The 16,241-nt window shown below is 41.2% G+C and overlaps 1 protein-coding gene across 2 annotated transcripts in view; it reads left to right on the plus strand.

Moving 5' to 3' along the window:
* The window catches only part of LOC122714861 (nephrin-like), a 107,609-nt gene extending 92,570 nt beyond the window's left edge, over nucleotides 1-15,039 (plus strand). Inside the window, exons 9-15 of one of the 2 annotated variants that reach the window (XM_043936591.1) lie at nucleotides 5,180-5,310; nucleotides 10,862-11,021; nucleotides 11,159-11,506; nucleotides 12,891-13,157; nucleotides 13,630-13,869; nucleotides 14,433-14,545; nucleotides 14,626-15,039. In XM_043936591.1, the coding sequence (XP_043792526.1) occupies nucleotides 5,180-5,310; nucleotides 10,862-11,021; nucleotides 11,159-11,506; nucleotides 12,891-13,157; nucleotides 13,630-13,869; nucleotides 14,433-14,545; nucleotides 14,626-14,706 (1,340 nt within the window). In that variant the 3' untranslated portion in view covers nucleotides 14,707-15,039. The remainder of the gene's footprint in view (nucleotides 1-5,179; nucleotides 5,311-10,861; nucleotides 11,022-11,158; nucleotides 11,507-12,890; nucleotides 13,158-13,629; nucleotides 13,870-14,432; nucleotides 14,546-14,625) is intronic. The other variant, XM_043936592.1, reaches the window with a different exon arrangement.
* The last annotated feature ends 1,202 nt before the right edge of the window (nucleotides 15,040-16,241 follow it).

The following is a 16,241-nucleotide window of genomic DNA, read 5'->3' on the forward strand; positions in this document are numbered from 1 at the left end:
CTCTCTCTCCCTCTCTCTCGAAATCACGATCGAATTCGCACGTAGGAATTCTCGAAACGAAACGGAATCGTGCTCCTCCGTAGCAGGGTAGGAGGGAAGAAAAGTTGAAAACGGTTGACGGTTGACGCCGAGGAGAGGGGGGAATGGCGAGTAGAAACGATAAATCGTGGCATTGTCTTCGTACGTTGAAAAGCCATTATCGAGTCCCATTATTCGCGCAGCTAAATGGCTTCGTTTCGGATCGTCCCCCCCTCCCCCCCCTCCCCCCCGCTATCTGACGACGATTCGATACCTGCGAAATACCGGCCGAGGAAATTTCGCGTTCTCCGAATCGTTAAGCTTCGCCCTCCCCAACTCTAAATTCCGGCTCTGTCAATTTCACGATATCGGCGGACATTAACGGGGCGCAGCGTTCCTAGAGAGAGAGAGAAAGAGAGAGAGGTGAGTCAAGGTTTAATTAAAATTCAACGGTATCGTTGCGCGGAAACATCGATATTTTATCGTTTTCATGATCGTCCCAAAATTCCCTCCTCCCTTCCAAAAAATTTCCTCGCTCGTTCGAAAGATCGAAATCGGACGGGAAAGGAAAAAAATTGGAGGTAGAAAGAATCGATCTTAACTTGCTTAACTCGAGAGCCTCAGGACCTCCCTCTCAAAAGATCCGTATCCACTTGTCCACTTAATTTCGCGGATAAATTGGATGCGATGCTCGGAGAAGAGATTAAATTCGAGGCGGCAAAATGTTGCGAGGGGAGGAGGCGCGTTGGCGCGTGGCAGCCAAGTGGATGACTGATGGCCCGTAACGAGCGTCGTCATTTTCCATGAGCGTGGAAAAAGTAGCGCCGGTTTAATCAAACCAAGCGACCCGCGATGGCGCGCGTCGCACAACGTCGTCCGTTCGTTCGCAAACGTCGGGGCGAATATTTTGATCGGAGAGAAAAAAAAAAAAAAAAAAAAAAAAAAAAGAAAAACAGCGCGTGGAAACGCGGCGCAATCTTTCTCGAATTTACGAGCGGCGAACGGGCGGCGACCAAGAGTCGCGAGAGAAGGGGGGGGGGGGGGGGGCGAGACTCAATTAAGGGAGAGCTGTGCACGTTGTGCGTTACCGTTGGCTTTTTATGGCGCCGTTTCCTTAATGAAGCGCGGCCGAGAGAGACACGAGTCGTTAAAACATTGCTTTAAAATCCGCGCTTACACGAGTATCTTCTTTAAAGCTTTTTTCCCTTTTTTTTCTTTTTTCGTTCGTTCGGGCATACAAGGTATTAGTATTTCCGTATCAGTTTCGTAAGAAGAATTTTTAAATCGAGGGAAAGTTCTGGATACGAACAAAAATATCGAGATCTTTCGATACGATCTTGTGTCTTGTTGATACTTTCATTCGGCTTAATCTTTCTCTCGTGGACAGGAATGATCCGATTCCAGAAACCATTGAAACCATCTTCCGTCTACTCGGAGATCATTTCTCGTCTCGTTGTGTTAGGCTTTGCGAAAGAAGTTCGATATCCGTGCTCTCGGAGCTATTTAATCTCGATACGACGCTGATTAAAAAAAAAAAAATTGTACCATTTTAACGAAAAATCGCAATATCAGGAATGATTCTTCCTTATCGACAGTTTCAATTTTCCCGCTAATCTCTCGACCGATTTCCAACGATTTCCGCTTCCTCGAGATCATTTCGTCTCGTTGTTAAGCTTTGGTAAAGAAACACGACATCTAGGTGCTCAGATCTAGTTAATTTAATCCTTTTTGCGACGCTACAATTTTGATTAAAAAAAAAAAATCAATATCAAAAATAATTCTTTCTTATCGATGGAACATTTTCAATTTTTTCGCCAATCGTTTGATTTTTAATGATTTCCGCTTCCTCGAGATCATTTCGTCTCGTTGTTAAGTTTTGCCAAAGAATCCGTGCTTGATTTAAAAAAAGAAAAAAAATCGCAATATCAAAAATGATTCTTCCTTATCGATGGAACAGTTTCAATTTTTCCGCTAATCCTTTGACCGATTTCCAACGATTTCCGCTTCCTCGAGATTATTTCGTCTCGTTGTTAAGCTTTGCCAAAGAATCCGTGCTTGATTTAAAAAAAGAAAAAAAATCGCAATATCAAAAATGATTCTTCCTTATCGATGGAACAGTTTCAATTTTTCCGCTGTTGATTTTTTGATCGGTTTCCAACGGATCCAAGTCCATATAGGATCTGCGGGACACGTAGCCCGGTCCAGTTCCGGGGAGGCACGTATCCACCATTCCCGATCGGATAACGCGTGTTCCATCGAGTCGAGATCCCCGAAAATCTCACAAAGCGGTACCAAGACCAAGATATCAATCGGATTCAATCCGTTGGTGGATGGAGAGAGGAGAGGAGAGGAGGATTCTGGCTGGCTATATCGAACAGATTCATCGGCACACGTTGCAGAATTCATATCGCGAAGTGGCCCCTCGTGCAGACCGATTGTTCCAAGTCTGTCCGTGCCTGCTGCATCCCTTTTCTCTCTCTCTCTCTCTCTCTCTCTCTGTCTCTTTTCTTTTCTTTTCTTTTCATCTCCATCACGGTTATGATGATACCAGAGTGGGAAGCGTGGTACTGGTTTCTGCGACCCACGATGTATTTTTCGCGACAAAGGGGAGACGTTTCGCGGGGAGAAAAAAGAGAAAAAAAGAAAAAAGAAAAAGAGGGGAGGATAGAAAATCCGAAATTCTGCGCGTCTGTTTCACGTTCAGCGTGTTCGCAACAAGAAGAACAATTACGACAAGCGCGAAACCAAAGAAGGCAAAGGAGGAAAAAGAAGAAAATCTGAACTTTGGTACGTGTCAACAACAAGAACAATTATAATAACCGCGAAACTTTATCCATAGAAGATTCGTATCGCATCAAACCGATTCGAAACTTCTCTCTCTGTCTTCGCTTGTGAAATGACGAGTCTCTCTCTCTCTCTCTCTCTCTTTCTCTCGATGACACTTGGCTCGTTGTTTATGTTCGAGAAAGTTAAGGGAACGAAACTGTGTCAGCCGCGAATATTGCAAGTTGCCACATATATACCCATCATCGTAATCGAAACTTTGGATCCGTGCACGTACACGCGGCAATTTCGTCTCGTTTCATTCCGTTGTTATCGATCCGTCTACAATCTATATAATTGCATTTCTTCGAAATAACTTTTACTCGTTGTTTATTTATTTTGTTTATTTATTTATTCGTTCGTTCGATCGAATTCGAATTGGAACGAATTCGGCGAGAAAAATCCTCTTTTTCCTCTTATCGATAGATACACCTTTCGCTTGGCGCCAGCCTCGACGAATCGAATCGAATCCGATAGAAGGGAAGCTCCGCGGGGGGCGTTAAGACGAGTGATGACTGCATTTCGTGTGCCAAGACGGTCATTTGCAATAAAGCATCGCGCCACTGCGGCGAATCTTCGATATCCAATCGATAAAATCGTACGTCGGTATCGAGACTCGTGGCGCGCTCTTGGCATCGAAACTATCAAACACATAGTTGCCACGTCGAAAAATGCCACGCGCAGCGATCGTTCCATACATATATTATCGTCCCTTTTCATAATAGCAACGGGTATAAAAATTCGAAACGTCAAGTTTTTTGAAACAATTTGGGCCAACGTCAAGTCGCAAACATTCGAAAACATTCCGGAGTCGTTGGAAGGAAGACACGATTCGCCTCGTTTGTTCTCTAATTGCGCGTGTTATTAAGGGGGATCCTCGTAGAACTCATTTTTTGCTGCCCTCTGTTTAAACGAACTCCGTTTAAACGAGGGGTTGTTTACTTGTTCGCACTGGATCCAAGAAACGTTGACGAAAATACACGTGAAAATTAAAATTAAATTACGTGTATAATATAATCGAATGCGTATTCTAAACTTCCGTTATCCATCCTTCTTTAAAGTTACAGTTGATCGTTCCGACCGATTGATTACAATTTTATAATTTTACAATCCCTTTGCCACCTTACTTTACCCGTAATATTTCAACGCCTTGAACGTAACACGCAACGAAATTGCAATGATGAATGGCCCAAAGATAAGCGAAATATCTCAAGTGGCTAAGCAAAGGAATCGTGGAACAAAGCGGTGTTGACGATGTTAACGTATTTCGCGCCATATAGGGAGGCGCGACAGCTCGTTAAACGTAACCGTAAGATAAATGGATGCACTCGTTAAATAATAGGCATACGAGGGATTCTCTCGTAGAAATGTGAAGACACGGAACAAGAGATTTCGTATATAGGCGAGATTAGCGCGTGGTTGCGCACATCACGTCGTTCGTACGCGAATTATATGCGACTGCACGTGCTACTGAACCCGTGACACTGAAAAGCGCGATATTGTGTCTTGATGCATGCGCGCGTTTATATCGCGAAAGCCAATTCGCGCGACGCGTCGAGAGGCTTCCCCCTCCCATCTCACGGTTACACGCTTCCCCCTCCTCCTTCTCCACCATTCGCGATATTTCACCATCAAATAAAACGCGATAAAGATAGGACGCGCCCTTTGGAACGAATGGAAGATTGAAACTTGAAAATTATTTTCAAGGGAGATAAAATCTCCGATCTGAAATCCGAATTAACAATTAATTAACCAATCAACGATCGCGTCCGTTTTTTCTTAATTTTTAAAATCTGGCGAATAATCGTATCGCATCGCATCGCGTTGTAAAATCTTTCTCCCTGATTAATTTCCTGTAATTTCCTCGCACGAGGAGCGAGAAACAATATATTGGAGAGTTTTTCCTTTTATACAATTTCGCGATTCGTCGATCGCCAATGCGCGAAATCACGTGTCGCTCGAGGGGGATTCGATATTAACGATTTTCGGGGAGATAAAGTATTTCCTCATTAATTCGAATGTAACGTTATTAACTACACGGTAGTTTCGCGTTTCGATTCCGCTTCGACGCGATGTTCACTTGGACGAGTTTCCAGCGAAAATGCAAATTTCATTAAACGAGGCTCGCTAATGCCCGAATATTATTATTGTATATATATATATATATACATCTCGTGACCTCGTGATGAGCATTCGATTCACAATAATAAATAATAGGAGGGACGGAGGCGGAAGAGAAAATTGGTGGGTAAAATTTCACGGGTCAAAATTTCGATCCATTCACGTCTAATTAATTTCCTCCGTACTAACGTTCTGTTATTTTTTTACTTTTTTTTAGTTGTTCCTGTCGTCACTCTGAAAATGGGCACATCGTTGAATCCAAAGAACATCAAGGAAGGGGACGACGTTTACTTCGAGTGCAACGTTAGGGCGAATCCTAGGGCTTACAGATTGACATGGTTTCACGAGGTATTTTTTTTCCCCCTTACTTTTACACGCGTTTTCCTCTCATCCAGGAAAAAGGATAAAAATTACGAAAATACTCGAGAGAGAGAGAGAGAGAGAGAGAGAGAGAGAGAGAGAGAGAACGAATCTGGTAGATCCGTCCTGATGTACTCTGATGCGAGTACGGTGGCATATCGGTGGAACGGTGAAAAAGAAAAGGAAAAAGAAGCGCGGTAAAAGAAAAAAGCTCTTCGATGAATCGAAACGGACGTGAAATTAAACGGGCGTGTACCGTTCTCGTCCCGTTCTCTTTTTATACACAAACGCGCCTGTAAAAAGAAGATGGAAAAGCGATGCGATAATTTCCTCGCATCAACATGTACGAAGTAAAATTTAAGGCGAGCCACTGTTTCGGGACTCGATGAGATCTCAAAATGAGTTAAATAATCTTGTATCCCAACGAGATTGAATTCGCTCGCGAAAAACTGTCAATTTTTATCGTTTCCTTTTTTTCTTTTTTTACGAATTGTACTAAAAATAATGAAAAAAAAAAACGGGTATAAACGGGTTATACGCGGGAGAATAATAATTCAACGAATATCGAGCGGGGAAATGTGAAACGCGAGATATTTTCCGAGTAATTCGGGCTAAATTTTGACGTGTTGAATTATCGTATTCGAAAATATGCAGAAAAAATTTCGCGAAAAAATTCCTACGCGCGTCATCTTTTGTAGAGAGAGAGAGAGAGAGAGAGAGAGAGAGAGAGAGAGAGAGAGAGAGAGAAGAGGGGTCGTAGTAATAATAATGGAAAGCGAGAAAAAAAGAAAAAAAAACGATCCATAGCTTTCGAATATATGGTAACGTCTAATACGTTGCTTCTAGTTTGCTACTGTAAACTAGAGGGCGTAAATTCCGCGTGACGCGGCGTCAACACCAAAGCCGCAAGAAGCCAGGACTGGGGAAAAGAGGGGGGAGGCCGTTGGCAGGCCGTTTCTTCTCGTCTTGACTCGCGAAAAATATCGCGAAAAAACTCGCGGCTCGCACACCTGCTCGAAAGCTCGGCCGTTATCTCCGGTCACTCGAGGATCGTCGAGTTAAGCCTCTTAACGTGGATTATGCCTTCCATCATTTTCCGCGCCCTGGATCGGGGCTTTCCCGAGAGGTCGACGAATCCTGGAAGCATCGTCGCGCTAAAACCCTCTCCTCCTCATCCTCCTACGCCCTCCCGACGACGGAGTTTCGAGCGTGGCGACCACGCCGATTCCAGTGATTCCGGTGTCGAACAATCGAGAGAACGAGCCGCTAACAAACGTTAAAAAGGAAAAACGTTAAATGCGCAAGATTCCAATCCAATCCGGCTTAATCCTCGTCAAAGTATGTGAGATACTTTCTCGAGTCGTTCTTCAATCCTTCGTTTAAAAAATAAAGAGATAAGAGATACTCTTGGTGTCGCGAGCTGACAGTTCTGTTCCTCGTTCGATTGACAGAGAGGACTGGAATTTCTTTTTTTTTTTATCGGGATCGCAAAGAATCTCGGAAGGAAATTTTTATATGGATCGTTACAATATGTTTTCTTCGCTCGATGATTTTTTTTTTCTGGAAATTTTTCTATACTCTAAATAAAATATTATATATATATAATCGTGATCGCGAATTCCGCGTGATCGACGATTCTTTAATTTAAGCGTTACGCCGCACAGCTCTTCCATTAATATTCTCGATCGTTAATCGCAAGAATTACGATCGAATGAACTGGGATAATCGAAAGTCGGGGAAGTTGGATAACAGAGAGAGGGAAGGGGGAAAAAGTTTTAATAATAGGGCGTCTTTTCCTTTGGAATATGATTCAATGCTGGGTTAAAGAAGAAGAAGAAGAAGAAGAAGAAGAAAGTAAGGGAAAAATTCGGTGAATAAGTAACAGAGTTTAAAAGTGGCGGGGAAAAAGAGTAGTTTTGGCCTCGGAGGGGAGAGGGGGGAGAAAGAAAGAGAGGAATCGTAGCGAGAAGACAAGGATAATTTGAAAGCGTCTCGAAACCGTTTCTCTATCACCCTCCCCCCATATCTCCCATCTCGTCCCATGCGCGCATTCGTGTGCACTCTGTCGAAATTATTGTAAATTTACGAGGCGGCGTTGTCACTTCCCATCCATTCGGTCGCCACCTCGCCCATAGTCCGAAAACCAAACCGATAAATTGCCCCACGAATCACCGGGCAGAAACGGTTTACCTATCCGTAAAAATGTTCACGTAAAAACGTTCGCGCGCCATGAAAATTTCCCGAAACGACACGTACCCGTCCCGTTCCCCTTTTCGAAAGTGTTATCAAAATTTCAAACTTTTCACCGAAATATTCGATGCGAAACGACAACGGCCCCTACCGCCTTTACCGCGTCGAAAATCCCAAACGTTTACCAAACACTCGTTCCAATTAACGGCGTGCGTGTTCCGAGCATCAAGCATCGCCTCTATATGAATACGGCGCGTGGCCGTAATATATAGTTTACGTACGTATATAGGCCGTGAATCCCATCCTCCGGATTGTTATTGTCTCGCTCGCATCGAATAATTGCTCGTTTCTCTCGCGATAAAATGCTAGAAGAAACTATCCTACCTTCCCTATAAATATTATTATCGGGAATGAAATAAAGAAAATTGTTCTCCCTTCGGCAAAGGATATATTCGTATATACGAATGAAACGAAGAGATATATGGGTATAATATAACCTTCGACGAATAATCTCCCCTCCTCTCTCCCGCGCCCCGGATTGTGACGCGTGGTTGAAACTAAATCCATCGGACGCGTAACATCACGACAAACCGATTTACCTGTGCTACGTTGCCTGGTATTCGGTATTATGGTATATGTTAAACGTCATTACGAGCGCGATATAACCGTGCCATACCGTGCCAATTTCGCGCGATGACTTTTCATCGGTCGATCGTAAAGCGAGAGTAATGATAAAAACTCGCCACCATTTTTTTTTTCTCTTTCATTTTTTTTTAAATCACGGTTAACGCTTCGACTACGTTTAGAACGTGTTCAAAAGTGTCGAACGCAAACAGCGTGATCGTGGTTCGTATATATACATATATATATATATATGTATGTATACGTATAACGTGTATGCATGCATTTGTTGCTTTATAAAGTTAGTCAACGTTAATATACATATACATATAGCGTTAATATATGGTATACATATGCATATCCCCCGCTAAATTCACCCAACTCCGGGATCGTACGTATAATTTCTCGATTGAATATTCGAACCTGCTTTTGAATTAATTTTAGATTTTCGAAGCAGAAATGATCGTACGAAACGAATATAATCGAAAAGGTTTTGGTTAAAATTGAAAACGTAACGTTTTTTGCAATTGCTTTCGAAATTTTTTTTTTGTTTTAATCCATGAAATATAAATTTTAAACATCGAGCGATCCATATTATTAATCTTCTTAAACGTATTTGCATATTTCCGATCGTTTCATCGAACGATTTCGATCGAAAAATATACGAGAAACGAATAAATACATGGCGCGTGATGTATTTCAAAATCTATTTTATCCGTTGATACATACGCCACTTCTCTTGACTTATCCATTTCCGTTCGACGTATTACTATTGCTATTATGCTACGTATGTATACGCTACGTTCCATTTTTGTAGAGACCTTTCCGCGATAGGATGCGAGATTCTTTAAGATTAACAAAGGTATCGCAGCGAAAGGAATCAAAGGACGAGGAAAGCTTTGCCCATGCTTTATGCATAATCCGATGTATAAGAATACGGTGAAGGTAAGTTGGCCGGAAGGCTCACATGCCGAGATATTCCACGAGAATAGGAGTTATCGCTCTTGTCTACCCCTTTCCTGGCATCCGTTTGTAACACAGGCAAGCGAATATATTCCTTGTTTACCGCGAAATATGTATTATTGTTCTGACGTGAATGCGTATATATTTAACGTCTAATGCAGTCACGTTTATATGAAAATCTCGTGGTAAAACAAACGGGAAATAAACGCACACAACCGAGGAGAGCAATTGTTACGTTATATATCTTGCGATATATCGGTATAATACGTTTTCTTCGCTTGCACAACAGCTTTACCGTATCGATCTTACGATATTTCGGAACAAGAGGGAAACACGTTATGAATACTGGATATCGATGGAGCACGGTTGGCGTCGTAATTTGTCCTTGTCCTTTCTCCCCTCCCTAATCAAATCTTACTCACACGAACGTAATATAAAAACAGAGATGAATTTTCACTTCGTATCTCGATATCCTTTCGTCGCTTTCCTTCTTCTAAAAGCTGTAATTCAACTGACGACGGTTGAGAAGTTAGTCGAAAGAAATATTGATTTCTTTTTCTTTCTCCTCTTTCCAATAATTCAATGATAGATAAATTTGCTACGTATTTTTGACAATGAGATGATTTCGACCTAGAATTTATTTAAACACTTGTCACATTCGCACGTACACGCATAGAGTTCCCGGCATCAGAAATAATCGAATTTCCGAAATTCACATTCACAACTACATCTCTTTGCACATTTTTCGTGACACGCTTTGCTGCGAAATTAAAGAGAAATTATAATATCTTGAAGATATGTGTGTGTACGCCTGTGTAAACATGAGAGATTTGAAGATCATAGAAGAATAAATAAATACGGAGAAAAGCGGTAAACCAGTAGCGAAGAAACGAATGTAATAGCAAAAGCGTGAACGTATGTATATATATATACATATATATATATATATACGCGAAATAACGAAGCGAGACGAAAGAAAAAGAAATATAAAGAAGAGTAACACTCGAGTACTTAGCGTGCATTGTAAATTCCCTTTTCGTCCGTAACGAAGCGAGCGAGGATCCAGTAAACGAGGAGCCACATTTTATCGGTAAAAACGTGATCTTTAACTGCGGTCGAAAAAACCGTAAGACACGCGAAGATAAATTTTGTTTTGCGTTAAACTCGTTCTCCCTCTCTCTCTCTCTCTCTTTCAAAAGATTCTCTCTTCTTCTCAAATCCACGAGGGAAAAAATATCGTTCGCGTAACAAAGATCGCACATGGATGGAAATTATACTACAAGGATAGACGTTCTCTTGCCGTTCGAAGAGTTTCTCCCGTTGATCAAAAGTTTCGACGCGAGAGTTTCGATCGTGTTTTTGCTCGCGAAATATATATTTTGAATCTTCCTCGCGCACGAGAGGTTTTATGGTCGGATAGAAACCAGAGAATGCGGCAAACACGTCCCAACTTTTCCAAGCTTCGCCGTCCAGCTTCGCCAACTTTTCCTCCGGTAAACGTAGCAGCAGCGATGGAAGAGAGAGGTTAACTATGTAGGTATGTGACACGAGGCGTGGAAGCATGAAGCGTCCGCCGCTCCGAGCTCTTCTCCCCTCTCCTCACTCCCACTCCCACTCCTTCCACTCCCCTCGTTCGCAACATATTCGAAAGATTTCCGCCACGCGGAAGGAGCGACGCGAGGGACGAGAGTTATCGAGGCGAATTCCCATCGGCTCCGACAATTCTTTGACGGTTAGAATATTTTTTTCCGTTTTGTTTATTCAGGAGGAAGAGCTCCATTACAACGTGACCGCAGGCATAGTGCTTTCGGACCACTCTCTGGTGCTTCAAAGTATAACTCGAGAATCCGCTGGAAAATATAGCTGCACGGCCGTCAATGTCGAGGGTCGAGCCAGTTCCAACGTAGTGAACCTCGAGGTTATGTGTGAGTATATTATTGTCATACTGGGAGGAAAAAGAAAAAAAAAAAAAAAAAAGGAAAAAAGATATCTCTTATTTTTTATATCGGATCCAAAGTTGAATCTAAAGACGCTGTGTGTTTCGCGTGCAAAAAAAAAACAGTCGCTCCTGTTTGCAAGCACGTGTTAAATTCGGCCGGATGGAGGTATCAAAACGCGACACCGCCACCGTTCAACGTACCCGAGGAGATTCACGGCGCGTTGAAGCACGAAACGATCGGTCTTGTTTGCGAGGTGGAGGCGAACCCGGCCACGGTCACCTTCCATTGGACGTTCAACAGCAGCGGTGACCTTGCCGACATTCCGTCCGCCAAATATTCGAACGAAGGCACTTCGAGCAGGCTCAATTACACCCCCTCTTCCGACCAGGATTACGGGACGCTGGCCTGTTGGGCGAGTAACGCGGTTGGCCCCTCGAAACAGCCCTGCCTCTACCAAGTGATCGCAGCAGGTTCGTCGTTTACCATTTGTCGTGTTTCACACAATTTGCCTCGTTATTATTATCGTAGTATATATATATATACATATATATATATACATACATACATATATATATATATATATATAGCGCCGACAATTTCCCTAATTGAATATGCTCGTTTGCGGTGTTGCCAGTGCACCGTGCACCGTACACGTATACCGATATATTCGGAAAACGACGATGGAAAACCGAACGCTGCCCCGATGAAACCGATGAAACCGATTGAGGGAGGAAAACCCCCTCGCTCGGTGGAGGGAGAAATTATACCGAAAATGAAATCCGTGAAATTAATTCACGGCCTTGTATCATGGTCCGTTAATGGAAAAACTGATACGAAATTGGTATGGGAAAGAAAACAAAAAAAATTCGGGTAAGAATTATTCGATGTGGACGGGGCGGGTCGATAATTTCTCAACGGATTCGGATTGTTCCTGTTTTTTTTTTTCTTTTTTTCGATAATTGGACGCATAATTTTCAACCGGGGGATAGCAATGTATTTCTTATACAGAGGGGGGTAATTATCAGAGAGCAATTTTTTACGCCACCGCAGTTCGCGAATAATTAAATCGTTAATCGTTCGTTCGCCATGATGCGAGAAACGATAAATCGAAAATCGAGCAATTTCTATTTTGTTCTCTCTCTCTTTCCGAAATTCCTTTGATACGCGCGTAAAAGATAAAAGGTTTTGAATACGATACGACGATCCCTGGTATAATAATAAATTGTGGGGATAATTTGCGATTGCGCGACGAACACGTGTGGATAAAGAAGGAGGAAAAAAAAAAGAAAGAATTTTGAAAAGAGAGATCCGTTTTATCGCAGGAACACTAATTTATCTGCTACTGCTGCAAAGGATTATTTCTGGTACGCGTTACTGGGGAGGGGAGGAGGAAAAAAAAATAAAAATAAAAATAAAAATAAAAATAAAAATAAAAAAGAACTTCATGCCACGAGCGAGCGCGCGTTTGTTCGATGCTCGCGCTTTTTTAGAAGCTCTATTTGCATACAAGTGATCTCGTTAACGCAATACCATCGTCGATAATGACGACCGTGGAACATAATTTCATTGGCCGCGGAATGGATGGAGCATCACGTTGCAATTTTCGTTTCGAAATAAAATGAAGTTGCGCGAATCGCGACAGGACGGCACAGCCTCTGTATCAATTTTTCTCTTTCCCCCACCCCCGAGCAAAATTTTATACGGCAAACAATGCACAGTTTTAACAGGCACGTACGTGTCTTTCGAATCGAATAAATCTTCCCTACTTATATTATACAAACCAATATATATATATATATATATATATATATATTCGTTGAATTCATACGATCTGAAATGATATTTCGCTCGCAGGCAGGCCGTACCCGTTGCAGAATTGCACGGCGCACAATCAGAGCGGCTCTTGGATCCGGATATCATGCGTAGAGGGATACGACGGGGGTCTGCCGCAAAAATTCGTCGCGATCGTCGACAAGCAAAGGTTGGAATCGTCGAATCCGTATTGGGAGTTGGAGCTTCGAAAGCCGGCAACGGTCGCCCTATACGCGGTCAACATGAAGGGATCGAGCGATCCGGTTATCATGGAAGGGGAGGCGTTAAAAGGAGTGGCCAAGTTCACCGGTGCGTAAGTACCTCTTGCGAGAGAGATGTTGAATGCGAAAGCGCCGCCGTACAAAGACCGCGGTATGCCGCGGCTCTTCAAAAGACGCGAAGCTCCCGTCAAAGCTGCCGATTCAAAGAGAGAAGAACATCTCTGCTCTCCGACTGTTTCCTGCGTATCGGAATGCGTCTATTTAACTCCCTCTCCCCCCTCTCTCCAGTGTTTCTTTCCTAATACGTTTAACTCGTGAACTTCGTGCTCGATCGAGTAGAAATTTCGAATCTCGTCGATGGATTTCTTTTAATTCTTTCTTCTAATTCTAGAGGCAAAAAAGAAAAATTAAGAAAAATTGCGAAGAGAAATGAGAATTAAAAAATTCATTGGTATCGGCAGTGTTGAAAAGTTGTTTTGAAGTTTTAATATTTATATTTAATTGAATTTAATTGAATATTCGGCGTTAGTGGTAAGGACTTGGAATGATTCGTTTTATAGGGGAATCGGGATCCTCGGTGGACATGTCACCGATCCTGATCGGGCTGGGCGGAACCGCGACTGGACTAGGCTTGATCGTGACCGGTGTATTAATGGCACTTTGGAGGAAACACGCGGCAACACCGGCGAAAGCGAAACCGCCTCAACAGCCGAGCATCGCGACATTCGCCGGCAAGGGTGAAGAGGAAGACGGGAATCCTGACCTCATACCCACCACGGCTTTGACCAATCATCTCACAGGTGAGTTATCGCATCGTTTCACGATTTCAAATTCAAGCATAAATGCCTCGCGCGCGGTGTTGCAACATCTACAGAATGAATTCGTACGAAAGATTACTTTCTTTTCCTTTCTTCTTCTTCTTCTTCTTCTTCTTCTTCTTCTTTTTGTCTATTTATTTTTTTCTTTTTCAACAACATCGTCGAAAAATGTACCTAGTATCTCATCTGGTAAATTTCTACTCAATCTGATGAAAGTGCTTGGTTTAAACGAGGATCGATAAATATATCGAGTCTCTAAACCGCGATCGTGGTTAACAATACTTTCAAGGAAATTGCTCGCGAGAGACGCGTGCCTTACATCGATTTGTTTGATATAAGTGCATCGATTCAGAAATCGAATGTACGGATATACGCGATAAATCTACACGAACAATAACGTGGATGCACTCGTCTTTTTTTATTCTCGTTCGAATCTCAAAAATTCTTCTTCGAGCGAGAGAGAGAGAGAGAGAGAGAGAGAGAGAGAGAGAGAGAGAGAGAGAGAGAGAGATAAGGACAATACGCTAGAACAAAATTTTTTCCAGATAGGAAGCTTTTACATTACGGTTCCCTACCACGAAGGCCGCGTCAACTCGAAGGGCGGGAAATGGCTCATAATGTCGTAGAAGATTCGGATTATCCTCGAGCATCGCCAAACGTGAGAATTACATCTTTCGTTTGTCTTCGATTCGAAGACAACGAATGTCCTCTCAAGGAGACGAATAATTTTGTTTGCAGACATTTTATAGCCTGCAGAGGCCGCATCGATATTCGGAAACGGTAATCCGAAGTTCCGTGATTCAGGAGAGCTGCATTTAAGAAATCGAGAAAGGGAGAGGGGAGAGTGGTGTTGAGCGAGGGACGGAAGAGGAAGTCGAAGATTTACATACACTCCCCGTAGAGTTGCGTTCAACAACGCAACACGTGAAAATCAAAAAAGACTAAAGCCATGCTTATGCAATATTGTACACGTTCAAGCGTACGAAGATATTTAGCAAGTCGATAACAATATGCCTTTGTAAATATTGTATATAAATAAAACACATCGATTCGTGTTTATGCGTTTGTATCATGAGATTTTTCCTTTATTCGATATAACCTGGTCTTGGGAAAACATTTTTGTACAATTCAATTTTCGAAAACGATCGAAAAATTTTCTTCGTATATTTTTCTATTTTTTTTTTCCTAGTAGCGGAAAAAATATGGATAATTTTACATAAAATATCATTGAAGATATAATATAGAAAGAGTCGCGGTAATTCCTAGTTTTTTTTCAAATTGAGGAAAATCGAGAGGATCCGGACTATTTCTACGAGAGATTTAATGCATCTATGGACGTTAAATGCACTTGGTAAAAAGGAAATAGCGCTATCTCGTATAGTAGTCAGGAACAAAGCTTGGGGAACGTACATATATCTTCGAAACAGACCAAAAGGTGATCGCATAAACTCTGCTCGGTTGCTGTTGAAATCCGGGTCAAGGAAAGGACGCGATTTATCATGGCCTCATTTCCAGATAATCTTTGTTTCAAGACGCGAAAATCTCAGACACTTAATGAGAATCTTCTTTTATATATATGTTTCTTTTGTTTTAGACTGAAATCTTGATGCCTTTTATCACCACTAAATGTATCGGACTTGACCCACTCGCAAAAATCTCTTCGATCGTATATACAATTTCATGAAAAAAAAAAATGTATATTTGTACAAATTATTTTCCTTTAACATCCTTAGTAATGATGTTATAAAAATAATGCGATATAATAATGTTTATTATTGAACGATGAAATGATCTTTGAAATAAAAAAATAATTTGACAAATCGAAAGAATGAATCGATCTTTTTTATATATCCTTTGTTATATGTAGGATACAATAATTTAATCTTTTTTTGTTTTTATTTTGTTATCGATAAAAAATAATAAAAACCTATACTACATATATTTATATATCTTTATCAAAATAAATATGATGATGTAATAATAAAAAATATAATAAATTCTAATAATTTATTACAAAAATTATATTATTATTTTTTCATTATGTAATATTATATTTTATATATAAAATTATATTTCATTATATATAATTTTTATATTTATACACTTTAACATACTTTAGATTGAATTTAAAGTTTAATTATTCTATTAAATTTTGTTAAATGAAATTACTTTTGTAATAAAAGTTTTTTTTCATATTGCAAGAGAAGTAATTAAAGAAATAAATAAAAAAATAAATAAATAAAAAATAAAAATTGGATTTTCTGTATGTTGAATATGATATACTAGAGGGCGTAAGAAACTAATTTTTATTGCCATCGATATTTCAGAACACTAAAGTGACTCCAAGTCATGCC

The sequence above is a fragment of the Apis laboriosa genome, unplaced genomic scaffold, assembly GCF_014066325.1.
Source record: "Apis laboriosa isolate Shangri-la unplaced genomic scaffold, ASM1406632v1 scaffold34_cov151, whole genome shotgun sequence".
Classification (NCBI taxonomy): domain Eukaryota; kingdom Metazoa; phylum Arthropoda; class Insecta; order Hymenoptera; family Apidae; genus Apis; species Apis laboriosa.